Raw genomic sequence first — 18,884 nt, forward strand, 5'->3', positions numbered from 1 at the left:
CTACTCCAGCTTTCTTTTAGTTTCTGTTTGCACGGAATATCTTTTTCCATCCTCTTATATTTAGCCTCCATGTGTCTCTAGTTCTGAAGTGGGTTTCTTGTAGACAGCATATATATGGGTCTTGTTTTTGTATCTATTCAGCCAATCTATGTCCTTTGGTTGGAACATTTAATCCATTTACATTTAAGTAATTATTGATACATATGTTCTTATTGTCATTTTGTTAATTGTTTTGGGCCTGTTTTTATAGGTCTTTTTTTCTCTTCTTTTGTTCCCTTCTCTTGTGGTTTGATGACAAGAGAAGTTCCTTTAACATTTGTTGTAAGGATGGTTTGGTGGTGCTGAATTCTTTTAGCTTGTTTATCTGTGAAGCTTTTGATTTCTCCATCAAATCTGAACAAGAGCCTTGCTGGATAGAGTATTCTTGGTTGTAAACTCTTCCCTTTCATCACTTTAAATATATCATGCCACTCCCTTCTGGCCTGTAATATTTCTGCTGAAAAATCAGCTGATTAACCTTATGGGAGTTCCCTTGTATGTTATTTGCTGCTTTTCTCTTTCTAATTTTAATATTTTCTCCTTATCCTTAATTGTTGTCAGTTTAATTACTATGTGCCTTGGTGTGTTCCTCTTTGGGTTGATCCTGTGTGGAACTCTCTGCACTTTCTGGACTTGGGTGACTGTTTCCTTTCCCAAGTTAGGGATGCTTTTGGTTATTATATCTTCAAAATTTTTCTCAGGTCCTTTCTCTCTATCTTCTCTTTCTGTGACCCTTATAATGCAAATATTAGTGCACTTCTTGTTGTCCCAGAGTTCTCTTAAACTATCCTCATTTCTTTTCATTCTTTTTTTCTTTTTTCTGTTCTGCAGTAGTGATTTCCACTAATCTGTCTTCTAGCTCACTGATCCGTTCGTTCTGCCTCATTTATTCTTGGTTCCTTCTAGTGTGTTATTCATTTCAGTAATTTTGTTCTTCCACTCTGTTTGGGTATTCTTTATATTTTCCAACTCTGCTAAAAACTTCTCTCTGTGCATCTATACTCCTCTTGAGTTCTCTGAACATCTTCACCATCATTACTTTCATGGATAAATTGCCTATCTCCTCATCACTTATTTCTTCTGGGATTTTATCTTGTGCCTTGGCCTGGAAGATATTCCTCTGCTGCCTTGTATTGTCTATCTTTCTATTTGTATTTTTAGGTAGGTTAGTTATGTTTCTCAACCTTGGAGAAGTGGCTCCCTGTGGGAGATGCCCTATGCATCCCAGCAGTACACTCTTCTCTTGTCACCCAAGGGCCAGAGTCTAGCCAGTCCCAGTGTAGATTCCTTCCACAGGCTTTGGAATTATTGTTTTCTTATTTCTGATATGTGCCCCCTGGTGGATGAGGCTGGACTAGAGGCTTATGCAGGTTTCCTGGCAGGAGGAGTCTGTGCCTACCCACTGCTGGTTGAAACTTGGTCCTGGACCTCTGGTGGGTAGGGTTGTGCCTAAAGGCTCTGGTTCTGCTGATGGGTGGGGCTGTGTTCCCACCCAGCATGTTGTTTGGCCTGAGACTTCCCAGCCCTTAAGCCTACAGGCTATTGGGTGGGGCTAGGTCTTTGTGCCAGTGATCCAATCAAGATGTCAGTCTCCCGGAAAGCTCATGTAGATGAACATGCCCAGAATGTCAGCTACCAACTTTTATGTCCTCTGGGTGAGCCACAGACATCCCCTGCCTCCCTAGAGGACCCTCCAAAACCGGGTCTGGCCCAGGTTCCTATGAAATCACTGCCTCTGCCCTTGGACCTGGCACATGTGAGATTCTGTGTATGCTTCCCAAGAGAATGAAGTCTCTGTTTTTCTCAGTCCCATGGGGCTCCTGGAGCTAAGCCCCAGTGGCCTTGAAAATGAGATATCCTGAGTTCTCCTCCCCCCAGTGCCAAAACCCCAGGCCAGGGAGCCTCATGTGGGGCTCAGAACTCTCACTCCTGTGGGAGGGCCTCTGCAACTTAATCTTCAGCTTGTGGGTCACCCACCTTGTAATGGAGCTCGATTATATTGTGAGCACAGCCCCCCTACCGTGCCACTGTGGTTTCCTCTTTATTTTTCCACTTCAAGAAGATCTTTTTGCTGTGTTCCAGTCTTTTTTTTCAATGGTTGTTTAACAGTCAGTTGTGGATTTGTTGTAGTTGTGAGGATAGGCGAGCTCTTGGTCCTACTGCTCCACCGCCTTGACCAGAAAATCACAATATTTTTTAAAGAGAAAAAAATATGTATACTCAGAAGTGTCATTACCTGTTTGTGCCTGCTACCCTGTTCCCTTCCACCCTTATTTCTACCCCTTTACCACCACTATTCTCCCTCCACCCGTGCTTAACCAATCTCTTTAGTTTCTTTCTGTATTTCTTTTGTACGAATGTGTAGATACTTGTGTATTTTTTCATACTCCCTTCTTTTTCATATGAATGATAGTAATACAATAGATACATTTTGTGGCTTTGCTTTTTTCAGTATTTTGTCACAATCATTTCTTATCAGTTCATAGAAGTCTTCCTCATTCTTTTTTTATAGCTGCATGGTACTTTTATTGTGTACATGTGCCAGACATAGTAAACTTCTTTTCTATGAATGGGCATTTAGGTTGTTTCTAATATTTTGCAATGACAAGCATGCTGCAGTGAATAACCTTGTGTGTATGTTTTCATATTGTTAGTTATTTCTTATTTTTAGTTATCTTCTGGGTTGATTTCTAGAAATGGGCCTGCTGGAGCAAAATGTAAGTGCACATGGGGCTTTGGGAGATATTGCCAGACCCTCCAGAAGGGTTAGCCGATTTGCATTCCTGACAGCAGTGTCTGAGAGTGCTTGTTTCCCCACAGCCTCACCAATGAAATGCGTCATCATACTTTTTTCAATTTTTGCCAATCTGATATGTGAGAAATTCTATCTCAGTGTTGTTTTAATTTGCATTTCTTTAATTATGAGTGGGATTGAGCTCTTTTTCATGTTTTAAAACTTCTTTTTCTAATGAATTGTCTGTGTGTCTTATTTTCCTATTGGGTTTCTTGATCCTTTGGCTCTTTTTTTAAAAATTGTGGTAAAATATATATAACAAAAAATTTACCGTTTTAATCATTTTTGAGTATACAGTTCAGTGGCATTAATTATATTCACAGTGTTTTATATCAGCAGAATAGTACAATAGTTGTCCTTTTTTTGACTGTTTATTTCACACAGCATAATGTTTTCAAGTTTCATCCATGTTGTAGCTTGTGTCAGAATTTCCTTCCTTTTAAAGGCTGAATAATATTCCATTGTATGTATATACCCCGTGTTGTGTATTCCTTCATCTGTCAACAGACATCGGTTGCTTCCACCTTTTGGCTATTGTGAATACTGTTGCTGTGAACATGGGTATGCAGATATCTCTTTAAGACTGTGCTTTCAATTCCTTGGGTATATACCTAGAAATGGAATAGCTGGATCATCTAATTATTCTATTTTTAATTTTTAAATTAAATTGCCATAGTGTTTTCCACAGCACCTGCACCATTTTACATTCCTACTAGAAATGTACAAGTGTTCTGATTTCTCCACATCCTTGCCAACACTTGTTATTTTCTGTGTGTTTTTTTTTTAAATAATAGCATCCCTAATTTTGGCCCTATTTTCAATAGTTTTTTGTATATTAGTGATACCAGTCTCTTGTCTGTAGTGTGTGTTACAAATATTTTCTCCTAGTTTGTTTTCTACTTTGTTTATGGTGTTTTTGTCATGCAAAAATGTTTAATTTTTATGTAGTAAAAACTTTATCGATAATTTTCATTGCCCCTGTTTTTTATTTTATTATATTTATTATATATTATATTTATTTTGTTTATATTTTTATTTTTTAGCCTCTAGATTTATTGAGATATGATGTATATATCATCAAGTTCACTCATTTTAAGTGTACAATTCAATGATTTTTAGTAAATTTACAGTTTTGGAACTATTACCACAATCCAATCTTAGAACATTTCCATCCCCCAAAAAAGATCCCTTGTGCCTATTTACAGTCACTCCTATTCCCACTCCTAGCCCCAGGCAACCATTAATTTGTTTTCTGTTTCTGCAAGATTTGCCTACTGTGAACCTTTCATTTATGTGGAATCATGGAGTATGTGGACTTTTTGTCTGGCTTCTTTCATCTATAATGACTCTGAGATTCATCCTGATATAGTGTATATCAGTGTTTCACTCCTTTTTATTGCTAAATAGCCTTCCATTGCCTGGATATACCACATTTTGTCTATCCATTCACCAGTTGATGGACTTTTGGGTTGTTTCAACTTTTTGGCTGTTATGAATTATGCTTCCATGAACATTCACTTGCAAGTTTTTGTATGAGCATGTTTTTTAATGTGTAGATACCCAGAAGTGGAATTTCTGGGTCATATGTTTAACTTTTAAAGAAACTGTTAACTGTTTTCCAAAGTAGCTACACTGTTTTCATTCTTCTTATGTTTCTGGATTTTGATTCATCCTTAGAAAGCCTTTCCCTACACCAGGATAAAAGAGGAATTCACCCATGTTTCTTCTAGTACTTATGTTGGTTTTATTTTTTACATTTTATTTTTCCATTTGTGGTTTATACTTGTGTTTGGTGTGAACCTATTTTTTGTAATATCCTTATTTTCATTAACTCAGTCATTTTTTTCTGATTATAAAAATGATACATTGCTTCTTATAGGACACTTAGAAAAGTATGAAGAATAAATCTTAAAGTTGCCATAATTTCATCACCCAGAAATGACCATCTTTTTCTTTGTAATTCTCCCTTTTTGGGTCATTTAATCTTGGTTTCCTGGTAATATTTTAAGAATGTTGGATAAAGAAACTGAGGAAAGCTGGGATCTCTTAAAGGGTCTCCTAAAGACCTGTTCTAGTATACCCAGTTTAGAAGTAGTTGACCCATCTTCCTTTCTTTTCAACTTGTTTTGTTTTTGAGGGGGAAAGTAATTACGTTTGTTTGTTTGTTTGTTTGTTTGTTTGTTTAATGGCAGTACTAGGGATTCAACCCAGGAACTCTACCACTGAGCTATACCCTCCCTCTCTTTTCTTTCAATTTAGCACAGACCTGTTTCATTTAAGACAAGACTAACATACACATGACCAGTGACAGCCATTCCAGGCTTCCAACTACCTAGAATATCCTATAGGATATAGTTTCAACTACAAAAGTAGATTCTAAGAAACAGTTGATGAATCAAACAACTAAACTCAAGTATTCAATGTTTTTCAGAGAAATAAAGATGCTACTTCTTTTCTCAAAAATGTGTATTTATATTTTTAGAGATATTTTGTAAGGCTTTTTACAAAATGTACAGTTTACATACATGAATTTTTTTTTTTTTGCTTTTTTCCTTAGGTTATGTTCTTTTCTTTTTAAATGTGTGTCATTGAAGCTTTTGTATAGATTTTCTATGTGTGATGCAGGAAAAACAGATGTGGTGCGTGAGGAGGGCCATGTCTCAGGTTTCATTTGATTCCCTGGGACATGCCCCACCAAGTGTGGGTACTTGGCTTCATATAGGAAAGAATTCAAGAATGAGCCACAGTTGAGTAAAGGTAGATTTATTTAGAGAGATACATACTGCATAGTGTAGGCTATTTTGAAAGGCAAGGAAAGATGTGTGGGAGTTGGGTGCTCAGGTTAAAGTAAAAGTAAGTGCACACTCCGTAGACAGAGTGCCGGCCGTCTCCAAAGAGGAGGGAGCTAGAGCAGTGGCCACGAGGTGTGGTGTTGCCATTTTTTATGGGCTCAGTAGGTCCACGCCTACAAGTGGGAGGACTTTTCCAGCTACCCTGAGGAAGGGGCTGGGATTCTCAGGAATTTGGCCACTCTTTGACCTCCTATGGCTAGCCTTGGGACTGTCATGGCGCCTGTGGGCATGTTATTTATCATGCTAATATGTTACATTGAGCATATAATGAAGCTCAAGGTCTACTAGAAGTCAAATCTCCTGCCATCTTAATCCTCAAGGCCTACTGGGAGTTGAATCTTCCACCATCTTAGTGTTAATTGCTGTCATTCCTTGAATGGCTCTTCCCTGCCCTCTTCCCTCCTGTCTCATGTATGTTTGTCAGTTTGTACATACTCAACTACCCTGAGTTCCTAGCATTGGCAATTAAATAGCATGTGGAAGAGGAAACATTGATTTCCATCCCCCATTTGGAGAAACCTTGGAAACTTTTAGAGGAAAAAAACTGTTATGTTAAAAGTATCATTACCTTGGAGCTTGTCAGCTTACATGAATGATGCATGGAAGTTTTCAGTTTAATAACAATAAGAAAATCAGACCACTCTAAAATAACACTAAATTTACTCATAGTTTATTTTTATAATCCACATTTTAATTGAACATTCCTTCATAAGAGTTCTAGTAAATTCTCAAGAGTGTAATATGAGACCCTATGGTGTGGCCTTGCTATTAACTTTTTTGATAAAGAGCATGCTAAGATCTTCTATAAGAACTCGTGGAGGTCTTAAACTGGATAAGAGAGCATCTATTCCTGAAATACTTTTCTAGCCTTTCTTGAGATTAAGAACAGCTGTTCCCTGGCCTTTTTTCTTTTTATTGTATTCTTGAGAACTTTCATTTTTCCCCTTCAGTTTCCTTCAGATCAGATCTTCGTATTTCTCCTGATCTTTTTTCACCAGTCTTTTCCAATCTTTTGAACAATTAATCCCAGCAAATTACAGAAACAAACATACAGATTTCTTATTGATCTGCTTCATTCTAGAATTGAGAGCAAGTAATCTGTAGAAATTCCACAGGTTCTTATCTTTCAAGCTATTTCTGTCCCTCCCTTCCACTCCTATTAGAAATGGACATCATTGTTGCCACCACCCACTCTAAGCCATTTAAAATTGATAGACAAAAGAACAGGAGGCTATAGGTCATCAGTTTCAAGCAAGACAAACATTTAAAAGGGAGCACTTATTTATGGAGAATTGTGAAATGTGCTCTTAGTGGCCACAGGTCATCATTTCAACTTTTTGACTTCTTTTTTTTTAATTTGATTTGATTTGATTTTTTAATAGAGTTTATTTTTTTAGAGCAGTTTCAGATTCACAACAGAATTGAGCAGAAAATACAGAGAGTTCACACATAGCCATCCCCATCCACACATATATACTTCCCTACCCTCAACATCCCTTATCAGTGTGGCATATTTGGTACAATCGATGAACCAACATGGGCACATTTATTATCAACCAAAGTCCATAGTTTACATTAGGGTTCACTCTTGAAGTTGTGTATTCTATGGGTTTTGACAAATGCATGACATGTAGCCACCACTATAGTATCATACAGAATAATTTCTTTGCCCTAAAAATCCCTTGTGCTCCATCTCATTCATTCCTCCCTTCATCTCCCCAAACCCCTGAAAACCGTGATCTTTTTATTGTTTCTGTAGCTGTGCCTTTCCCAGAATGTCATTTGGTTGGAATTGTACAGTTCAAATATTTGACTTCTTAAATGCTGTTTCCCTAACCTTACAACAAATGGGTAATTGACTTATGTTGATAAGGTTAAATTTTGACCCTGAGCAATGTCACTTCTACCTCCTGCATACCTCTTCCTTCTCTATTTCCCTAATCTTTAATGGCAGATTGAGAATGGGAAGAAGAGAGAACGTGTATCTTAGCTACGGTTTGTCTTTACTTCTTACCTACATGGCACAAATAGAAAGATCCTACACCAAGTGTCAAGGGTAGAGGTTAGTCATTCCTGTTGAAACCATATCTGACTCTGAACTGTTACCTTCCTCTAAACCATTCATTTAAAGTAGTTAATTCTCATTTATCCAATATACTACCTGACTGGGAAAGTAGATTGGAACTGACACTTTTCCCAGACTTTTTAGAGGTAATTTTGAACCAACCCCTCCACACACCCAGGGGATATATTTTTTATCCACCTTTGATATAGGTATTATCAGTCAGGTATTTTTCTAATATGTTGCTTTCTTTGTTTTAGTGTGGAACCGTCAGAGAATCTACAATCCCTAATGGAGAAGAATCAGTCCCTGGTAGAGGAGAATGAAAAATTAAGTCGTGGTCTAAGTGAGGCAGCTGGTCAGACAGCCCAGATGCTGGAGAGGATCATTTTGGTGAGACTCCAAGACTCAACTGCTAGCAGTCTGGACATTTGCTAGCTTTAGTTTCTGAAATATTTAACATGCTTCTCATTATGAGAGACAAGTTATATGGAAAGAAATGTCTTAGTATTACATATCCTCCATGGAGCCCCTCTGGGAAAAATCCAGGAGTTTATAATTAACCATACATAAAAATTAAAAGAATTAAACCATGAACACCTATGTCTCTACCACAAAGAATCTATGTGAATCTCATTTTAAAATGGATTTGTTCTAAAATATCAAAGAGGAAAAACCAGGTCCCTCTGTCACCTTATGTTCTGCCTAATCATCCATAATACCAAGTAACTGCCCCTTCACTAAGATTTTAGTTCCTTTCTATGTCCCTTCCCCTAACATTGTCACATTTCATTTCCCATTCCGACAGCTGCCATGGTGAGATAAAACATCTGGGAAATTAATTTTAATTCCTTTTACATATGGTTGATTTCCAAACAGTGAATCACTGTGTAACTGATTATACCAGTTCTGTATCCTTCTACCTGTCTGGTAGTAAGCTGCTGGATCAGTGCATGCTAGCTCTGTCACTAACATTTTTCTACTAGTCTAAACACAACTCAATCTTTGATAGTATAGCTATTGCCAGAAGTGAAAATGAGTTTCCACCAAAATGTAAGTGAACATCTGTAATTTATACAGCTTCACGCATCAGTGTACTCTAGTCAAGGAAATGTAAGCTGCCTAAAGATTTCTTTAAAGGGGGCCAAATCCTAGGTCCATTGTAATGTCCATTACTAACAGAAGGATGAAATTGAGATCTAAGGGATTTTTATATACAGTTTTCTATCTCCAGTGCTGCATTTTATGTCTTTGAAGAAACTCTGGAAGCTGTATTTCACATGTTAGTGTGGCTGACGTAACAGACAGTACTTTTTTCTAGCCACATACCCATCTGACCTTTATAAGGTTTTATAATGGCTGCCCAGTAGCTTTATTTTTTGATTTCCTGTTAGAACTTCATAACAAGCACAACATTTTTGTCCTATATAAACTGTCCTTCCCAAATCTGTGGCAGCATCTAGCAAGTTACAGATATGTGATTGAAATAAAATGGAAAATATCAATCACCGTTCCCCAAAGGTAGCTGCCTCTGCCATTTCTTCTTCTCTGCCACCATTCTTATGCCTCATCCTTTTCCTTGCTTTCTGTTGCTAAAACCAGCCTACCAAATCAGATAGTGTAACTTGAAAAAAAAAACCCAGCTCATATTCAGTGTGAGGCCCTTTTATGTTTTAAATGCCCTTTTTCTGGGACTAGGGAACAGTGTAGTGTAGGAGGCAGTTTAAAGCAAGTGGGTTTTTTGCAAACAGCAGGGAGTGGCATGCCAGGAAGTATTGCTTTTTCCCCCAGTTGCAAAGTTCTGTATGGAACTAAGGCTTCACACTCCACCCCATAGTCTGAACTTCATGGCAAGCATAAGACCTAGCTGCTTGAATGCTATTTTTAGTATCTCGTATTGACTGGAGGGCTAATTTCCATGACTGTTAAAATACACATTTCTCACTAAATAACCAAAGCCCACTAAATCCTCTGTTTCAGCAAAGAAGGCATCCTCTCTACCTAGGTTTAATCCACAGGAATAGGAAAGGGGGTATAATTAGGTGAGGCTGTCAGGCACTGCCACTAATGATCTCCTGGGTCTTTGTTGCAGACAGAACAAGCAAATGAAAAAATGAACGCCAAGCTAGAAGAACTCAGGCAGCATGCAGCGTAAGTTTCCTACCAGATGTTTGTTAGTAACCTATACCACCTTAGTACATCATCATGGCCCCACTGGCCTTTGCAGTATGACTAACCCTTGGGTTCCTTTGCTTGAATTTTCAGCTGCAAAGTGGATCTTCAAAAGCTAGTGGAGACTTTGGAAGATCAGGAATTAAAAGAAAATGTAGAGATAATTCGTAACCTGCAGCAAGTGATTACCCAGCTATCGGTAAGCCAAGTAGGGGCAGTGTAAATAGACATATTGCTGTTGTTTGTTTCTCTTGGTGCATATAAACATGTCTAACTCTGTACCTTTTACTGAAACAACTAAATTGTGAGCTGTTTGAGGATCATGGATCATTAGATATGATCTGAATATTGAATTTGTTAAATCAAAACACCCATAGGTTACATTTGCAATGACACATTAACATTTCAGTATTCTAATCAAACATTGGAAGTAGCAACATAGCAGTGCAAAACTGCCTGCGTAGCATAAGCAGCAGTCATTGATTTGCTGTCCTTTCAGTGTAGGCTAACTTTAATAAGAAGCCTTATACCATACCCCTATTTTAAATAAGCTGGGTTCTGACAGATAGCTTAGAGCCACCAAGGAATACCACAGCTCTCTTTTATAACCAGTAATAAATTAATTTGAATGATCATTCTGCTATAAGTTCCCATATTTATCTATTTTTAAAACTATTATAGTAGTTGTGGGTGGGTTTTGGTGGGGGCGGTGGGGTAGGTGTTGTTTGTTGTTTTACCCAGAAGAAAAATTCTTACAATCCTTCCACCCTAAAAACCTCTTTATTTTGGGTATTCCTTCTCTATCTTAGTCCTTAGGCATATATACTTTTTTAAAATTGAAATCATATTATGTGAAGGGGTTATGGTTGGCAAAGGTTTGTTTTGTTCTATCTATCCTCTCTTGTTTATTATTCTGAAGCAATAGTATGTATGTAAATGCCTGGTGATAATTCCTCACTCTAAAACAGTGGTTTTAACTTTACCAGAACAGTCATTCTCCACCCCAGGTCTTGCCCAGCACTTTCTAGAGTTGTCAAAAGTTGACAGAATCATCCACATCTATATGTTACTCTTAAAGGGTCAATGAAAAAAATACCATACAATACCATTAAAAAAAAACCATAATGTGAGGGGAATGGTTAGGATAGCCAGTTCCAAAAAATTGAATGAGTAAACTTCCAAAAGAGTAGAAAGCAATGTCTTAAAATTAGTAGTACTGTGCAAATTATTACAGATAGTCCAAGATGACAGTTCATTTATCTAACAAACAGGCCATAGTAATTGAGAATCTGAGCTCCAGAGACAGACAGACCCTGGTTTAAAGCCCATTCTGCCACTGACTAGCCGTGTAACCTTGCTAAGTACTGTATTAATATCAAAAGAAAAGAATTTATCCAGCTGATGCACTCAGGGATCACCTGAACTCTAGGTAACTCCCCAAGTTGAAACAGGCTTGGAGTTTCATAGGGTGAGAAGAGAGGGGAGTATGTCCTTGTAGTTTGGCTCAGGTAGCAATTTTTGTTGTTAAGTGCTGTGAAATTTTTGATTGGAGGATGCTCCAGTTTTCTTGCTTCTTGCTCAAGAACGTTGGTGCAATCCTCATCCTGATAAATGTCTGATTATTTTCAAGAGTTGTTCTTGCAAGACTTGTAGTTTGTCAATTGGTCAAGGTTCACAGGTGGGAGAGGTGGCAAAGAAGGAGAAAGCGAAAGGAGGCAAGGAAAACTAGGAACCCTCTCTCATGTCTGTTTTAATCCTCTTACATTGGCAGTATGAGCAAAGTGTGGTGGGAGCGCAAAGGAAGGGGTAGTTGACTGCCTAGAAAATTCAGGAAAGCAACACAGAAAAAAATGGGTCCTAAAAAATGAGTAGGAGTTTGCCACACAGAGAAAGGGGAAAGGACAATCTATAAAGAGGAAAAGGCATATGCGAAGGCAAAGAAGTTTGAAAGTTTAGAACATGGTGAGAACTTCATTGTGGCTGAAGTATAGAGTATGTGCTTGAGAATGGCTATCACAAGGTTAAATTTCACCATCTATAATTCTACTTAAATATAGGTGACCCATCTTAGATATGGAAACCTTGTGTGAACTGCCTCAGAATTAAGACAATTTAGGCTGCAGAACCCTACTGGATCCAAAGCTTGTAAGATCAGAAAAGAGTGATCCGGGGGCACCGTTGTTCAAGGCCACCACAACAATCTGAAAAGATTTCACACCACCTCATTTCTGGAGCTTTGAGTCACATGAGAAAGATGAAAAAGGAAACCCATGGAACCAAGTTAACAAAATAAGAGAAGGCATATCCTCAGTAAGGATCTGGCAGTATGACTGGTGCCTGGTGTGCCTATGAAGGAAATTGCTAGTGGTGGCTGGCTCAGAGGCACTCTGTAGAATCGCTGTGTCTGCCACTAAAATTCACTTGGCACATGCAGCAGGAGGGTGCTAGGGATTGCACCGCAAGCTGACAAAGTCCCTGGCTTCCATCCACTGTCACAGTTAGGTAGAGTAAACCCTTTTACCCAGGGCTCCTGCTGGACTCTTGAATCAGAGTTCTCTCCTTTATTGTTTGGAGACCCTCCCAGCTACATGTTTTTTTTGGAAATACACAACAGTGTATCCTGTGGCTTTTATTAAGACTCACTACAGTGAAAGCAAAATGTTTCCAATGTAAGTGCTTGTGCCCCTCATTCTGGATTAAAACTATTTTTATTTTAAGTGATGGGTCAACACCCCCTTTTCAGTTATGAAGGCAACCATTGTTCCTAGTCCTTTCTCCTGGGGCTTTAAGCACTAAACTGTACCATTTCTTCCTTTAAAATATAATTCAAGCAAGCCTCCTTTTTGCAGTTACCTGTGAGGAAATTCATGCAGTCCTTTCAGCTCCAACAAAATCAAATTTTTGTTGTTGTTTTTACCCCCTCCTCCATGACCAGTTCCATAAAAAGAATTTTGCATACCCAGTAATGCTGTTCCCACAGCCTGCAAGCACAAAGTTCATTTTGGAGAGTGTTGCTTGTTGATGTAGCTCAGTGTACCTTAGTCTTGTTCCCGTGACCATCACCTTCAGCAAATCATGGCTTTTTATTACAAAAGGTCATAGTTAATAGCCTTAGAATGAGTTAGAGAGAGGCTGTTAGATTGAAATAAATCCTATTGTTATATATTTGCATTTAGGATTATAAACGCAGAATCCTGCCATGTTCACGCAGAATGTCACCAAAGCTTAAACCTTAGCATTGTGAAATTTCATTGGGCCAAGACCCAAAACGTAAACCCACAGTAATAATATGTCTTCCTGAAGACATGCTGCATCAGATATACTTTGATCCTAACGTCCTAGAAAAAGTCTCCAAAAGCCAGTGTCATAGGCCCTACTAATCTAGGACAAGCCTATAACTGGTCCTTTTACTAATACTGAAAACGCCAGAAGGAGAAAAGGGTAACCATTAACCTATAATATATTGAAGTGCTCTGTTTTTTTTTTAAGAAGGATTTAGTATGTCCTGCCCTTGGAGAATCACCAGTATTGTAAATCATGATGAGAAAGGATGTAGGAATACCGGAGCTTCCTTTGAATTCTCTTTGAGTTTCACTGGTTGGGAATTTAGGCACAGAAAAAGGGAAATGCTTTACAAACAGCATTTACTAAGGGACTCTTCACTCCTCGCCTTAAAGGTACTGAGATTCAAGTTTCAACAACTGTGTAATGTTTCACTGGGCTGGTGCAGATACTCCCTACACTAACCCTAAATTCTTTCCTTTCTGTTGAGCCAATAGCTCTTTCACCTATGACCTTAATCATGTGACTTCCTGGAAATAATCCTTTCTTCCCAGGGCTTTGCAGCATCACTTAAACAGAAGTGATAATCCTTATGGTGCAATACCAAATAAAGCCTAAATTCCAGTGAGGAGAACAGAGCTTGCTCCTATGATAGCCTATAAACAAATTAGTCCTGATAAGTGGTTTTAGGTTTCCCTGCTAGGTGGTTGTTGTTCTAATGCCCCAAAAAGGAATTTGCCTTTCACTCGGAAGAAATCAGTGCTTACCCTTTCCCTTCAAGTAACCACTACCTGGAATAGCTGCATATGATTGGTTCCTATTTATATGAGGGACAGGGGAAAAAGTATATTTGACTTCATGAGCACATTTTTCTGGGGCATTTGCTTGTGGCATTTATTTCCTTATAGAGTAGGCTGTTGCTACTTTGACTGGCTATAAAACAAAAACCAAAAATTATCCTTCATTCTATTCACTATTCTGCTGCATTCCCTTTATGTGACATGTCTGGTCTTAGAATGGTATGTCCATGAGAACTGGCTAGACCTGTACATTATATAGATAGACTTAGTAATAAAAACATAAAAAGAAAGGGTAGAGTCTATGAAGTAGGTTAAACTTTGGCCTGTTGGAATGACTATGTTTCACTCTGGCCCAGTGATCTCTGGCAGAACAGGAGAGGTGCAGTAAATATGTCAGTTGCCACTTGACCCTTTTACAAAGACTGCACAATCAACCTTTATAAAGAAGATAGACTCTTGAGAAGAGAGAGGTGGAAACGTGTGGCTGTTGGGGTCTATGTGACTACAAAACTGGTCTAGCACCTTAAGTGGTCTCCATAAACACTTAAAAAAACTCAATAACCCATATAAAACCCACTAGTAACCTCCACTTCAGAATCTTTTCCTAAACTGAAACATGTCATTTGTCATGGCAGGATGAAACTGTTGCTTGCATGGCTGCAGCCATTGATACTGCAGTGGAACCAGAAGCGGTAAGTAATTGGCCCCTTTGTGTAGAGCCAGGAGCTCTAACTGTGCCGTTTCTTATGATTTATCACTCAGCTAGGGAGGAGAATCCCTGATTGCTACCATCCTCCATAGAATGCCTTAGAAATCCAGAAATCTTGAGTGTAAATTTCAACTAACTGTAAAATCCCTCACTTGGATAGGATCTATCTCTAATAGTATAACTGCAATGGGTAGCAGGGCTTCTCAGGGATGCCAGTTTCCATATTTGCAGTCTGGCTTACTGATTTCTTATTAGATGCTAGTATTCTGCATCAACTGTCTAGCAAGTTAAAATGAGGATGGAAACAAATTAGGAAATTATGGCAAAGTCAAAAAGGCATTAGAGAAGAAATGGAAGAGAATTTTTTCTCAGCATACTCTTCTGTAGATGGGATGGTTAGGGGCTAAGAGAAACTAGGAAAATATTTAGAGCATTCAAGTTGCAAGAATAGATAAAATGTATTCGATATTGGCTTAAGGTTATAGATCAGAATCAAAATAAAAGGCTGGACAATGGTTTGCTTGAGATAGCTTTTTCCCCCTAAAACAAATATATATTGGTATTTTTTTATAGCCTGAGAAAAGAAAGATAAGAGATAACTCAGGTGTCAGAGATCAGCTTTGTGAGGAAAAATGAAGCCTCTTCTCCATTTCTATCATTCCTAAAGTGCCATTTCCAGAACCCTCTCTCCCCTAAGGGCCCCTTAGAATGAGGGGAAATGTTGGCCAGACCCATGAAGGAAAGAGCAAGAAACTTGGTTCACTCTAAAAGAGTCAGTTAAAGAATGTAAGAAATAAGGTGCTTGTGAGAGCAGAGAACTAGGATAAGTCAATTTATTTTGGATGTTTAAATGAGAAGCCACAGTTTTAAAAGAACAGAGGTACTGATAATGGGGAAGTGGCTGTGAGACTTGATGAAACAGTGCCTCAGGAGCTCCAATTGCTTGTACTCTTACAAATCGTTATCCTGATCTTTTCCAGCAAGTGGAAATCAGTCCAGAGAGCAGCAGGTCTTCTGATGCTTTCACCACTCAGCATGCTCTACGTCAAGCTCAGATGTCTAAGGAGCTGGTTGAGTTGAATAAAGCCCTTGCACTGAAAGAGGCCCTAGCCAAGAAAATGACTCAGAATGACAGCCAACTACAACCCATCCAGTTCCAGTACCAGGTGAAATAATTACTAGAGCACATATTTGTTCATGTCTACCACCTCTCTTTAGTTGTGTTTGAAGAAAACAGGTACACCACTTTTGATGATGACAAGGCCACATAATATGTGTAGTACAACTGGAGTTGTGCTGTTGGTTTAAGAAAAGGATACATTCAGGATTAGGAAACTGATTTTTCTTTCATTTAATCTAACACCTTATTTATGCAACAGGTATTTAATAGATCATGTTATAATAATTGTGGTTCCTACTTATAGAGAAATTTTGTTATCATAACTATGCTGGGATTCTCAGAAAGGTACACCTCTTATTAGATGGTCTGGGTTATAGTGAGAATTATGAAGAGACTTGTAGTGTTTGTCACATGACTTGGCAAATGGCTAACCTGCTTTTCCTAGTGGTAGTCCTAAGTGACCCTTGCTAATTAATAATCAGGTCTTTACTTGAAGAAAAGTCTTTTGCTTTTAGGTTATCCACAAGGTTACCCTTGCTCCAGACCTTGTTTTTCCTTGTAGCCCAGTGTTTCCCATCCACAAAGGGATATTAGCAGGACTGGTAGAGGGAAGGGTGGATTGTTTTCCCATCCAGCTATATCCTACCACCCCCAAAATCCTATATGCTGATCTCAAGAAGTCCCTGTATTACTCATACATTTCTACCACCAGCTTCCCTAAATTTTCAGAGTAAGAACAAGAAAAATGTTTCTCCTAAATAATTTTCACCGCCTTTTTTTGCCTAAGGTAGAAGTTGCTTCTAAAATAATAACAGAGTTGCCAATAGAGGTTTTATTTCCTTTTTGTTATCACAGTCTTAACTTTTTAAAAACTTATTTTTTATTTATGCCACACAAATGCATGTATATCATTTTTACAAGTCAAATAGTACAATACTCAGGAAAATAAAAGCAATCTCCCACCCTACTATCTTCTCCCCTGTTCCCTAGGCTTATACTTTTAAGCTTTAAAAAACTTTAAGCTGTTTCTTCTGACATTTACCTCCATATTTCCAGATAAGAGCTGGTAGTATAATTGTGTTAATTAAAAAATCTTATCCATTATCAATTGACTTCCCACTGTGGGAGATGGGAATATAGCTCTCTTAGACCTCTCCCCATGCACACAGCCTCACCTCTATCTTTCAAAACGATTATATCACAATTTTTGATTAAAAGAAAGAAAAATACCATATGATATCACTCATATGTGGAATCTAAAAAAAAGAAAAAAGGACACTATGAACTCATCCACAAAACAGAAACAGACTCACAGACATAGTAAATAATCTTATGGTTACCAGGAAAAAGGGGGGTGGGAAGGGATAAACTTGGGAGTTTGAGATTTACAAATGTTAGCCACTATATATAAAAATAGGTTTTTAAAAAGTTTCTTCTGTATAGCACAGGGAACTATGTTCAATATCTTACAATAACCTTTAATGAAAAAGAATATGAAAATGAATATATGTATGTATATGCATGACTGGGACATTGTGCTGTACACCAGAAATTGACACATTGTAATTGACTGTACTTCAATTAAAAAAAAAGAAAAAAACAATTTTTTTTCCTGACATTAAATAAGTCTCTTTACTCAAAATGCTCAGAGAGGCTTCTGTTTTCCCGACTAAACCCTGACTAAATACTTGGGATTTCTTCTTGCAACCTTTTGCTTTCTTTTTTGGGGGGAAGGGAATGTAAACTTTTTTTGTTGAGTTTTAGTCATTTTACAATGTTGTGTCAAATTCCAGTGTAGAGCACAATTTTTCAGTTATACATGAACATACATACATTCATTGTCACATTTTTCCTCGCTGTGAGCTACCACAAGATCTTGTATATATTTCCCTGTGCTATACAGTATAATCTTGTTTATCTATTCTACATTTTGAAATCCCAGTCTGTCCCTTCCCACCCCCCACCCCTTTGGCATCCACAAGTTTGTACTCTATGTCTATGAGTCTGTTTCTGTTTTGTATTCATGTTTGAAAAAAACAATTTTTGATTAAATGAATATTTAGTGTTTAAATTTTTATGATGATGTAAATATGCTTTACAGCTGAGCCACATAGTATAATATGATTCCATTTCCTATCTTGTACAGCTTTTTGCATTTCCTGAGGTTAATCTCATTTTTTCATTCACTTAGTCTTCTATGTACCTGTCAATCATTTGTCTCCAAACTTCTTGACAGAATTATAAAGCTCCTCTCCATAGAGTCAAACGTATCAGACAATTTATTAATCCATTTCTTTCTTAAAGACAACCCGCCTGGAACCTTCTTTCCTGGTTTGCTTTCTCTTGAGCTACTGCCCAGCCATCAGCCTGGGACCATCATCCTGGGAAACTGCTTCACTTCTCATCTGTGTGTTGAAACAGATTCCATGTCTTTCTAATTCTTGGAATACCCCTTTGTGTTGGTGAAGTACAACCCAAATGGCTTTCTGAGAAAGTGTATGTGAGAGGAAAATGTTTTAAACCATTGCATGACTGGGAATATCTTTTTGTTTTTGTGATGGTAGTTCTTGTTTATTTGGCTGGGTTTAGAATTCTAGAATGGAAATCATTTTTCTTCAGAATTTTGAAGGCTTTGCTCCATTGTCTTCTATTTGCAATGCTGCCGTTGAGAAGTCCATTATAATTCCTGACTTTATTTGACCTGTATTTTTCCCCACTCTGGAAACGTTCACAATCTTTTCTTTGTCCCCAGGTATTCTTTAATTTCACAGTGATGTGCCTTGGTGTGGGTCTTTGCTCATATATTGTGCTCGGTGGGTCGTTTCATTTTTTTGTTTGTTTGTTTTTTATTTTGTTATTTTGGTGGGTCCTTTCAACCTGGAAATTTATATTCTATTTTAATGGGAAGTTTTCTTTTATTATTTCTTTAATAATACCCCATCTCTATTTTCTCTGTTTTCTCTTTTTTAGCACTCCTCTTAGTCAGATATTGGATCTCTTAGATTTAGTCTCTGCTTTTCTTGTCTCCTCGCTCTTATTTTCTATTTCTTTGTC

The 18,884-nt window shown here is 37.9% G+C and overlaps 1 protein-coding gene across 2 annotated transcripts in view; it reads left to right on the top strand.

Moving 5' to 3' along the window:
- Nucleotides 1-18,884, top strand: part of KIF4A (kinesin family member 4A) — a 102,167-nt gene that overhangs the window by 48,795 nt on the left and 34,488 nt on the right. For both annotated transcript variants that reach the window (XM_006217673.4, XM_072956724.1), the window contains exons 11-15: nucleotides 8,008-8,140; nucleotides 9,840-9,898; nucleotides 10,013-10,118; nucleotides 14,637-14,693; nucleotides 15,691-15,876. In XM_006217673.4, the coding sequence (XP_006217735.1) occupies nucleotides 8,008-8,140; nucleotides 9,840-9,898; nucleotides 10,013-10,118; nucleotides 14,637-14,693; nucleotides 15,691-15,876 (541 nt within the window). The remainder of the gene's footprint in view (nucleotides 1-8,007; nucleotides 8,141-9,839; nucleotides 9,899-10,012; nucleotides 10,119-14,636; nucleotides 14,694-15,690; nucleotides 15,877-18,884) is intronic.

The sequence above is a fragment of the Vicugna pacos genome, chromosome X, assembly GCF_048564905.1.
Source record: "Vicugna pacos chromosome X, VicPac4, whole genome shotgun sequence".
Taxonomy (NCBI): domain Eukaryota; kingdom Metazoa; phylum Chordata; class Mammalia; order Artiodactyla; family Camelidae; genus Vicugna; species Vicugna pacos.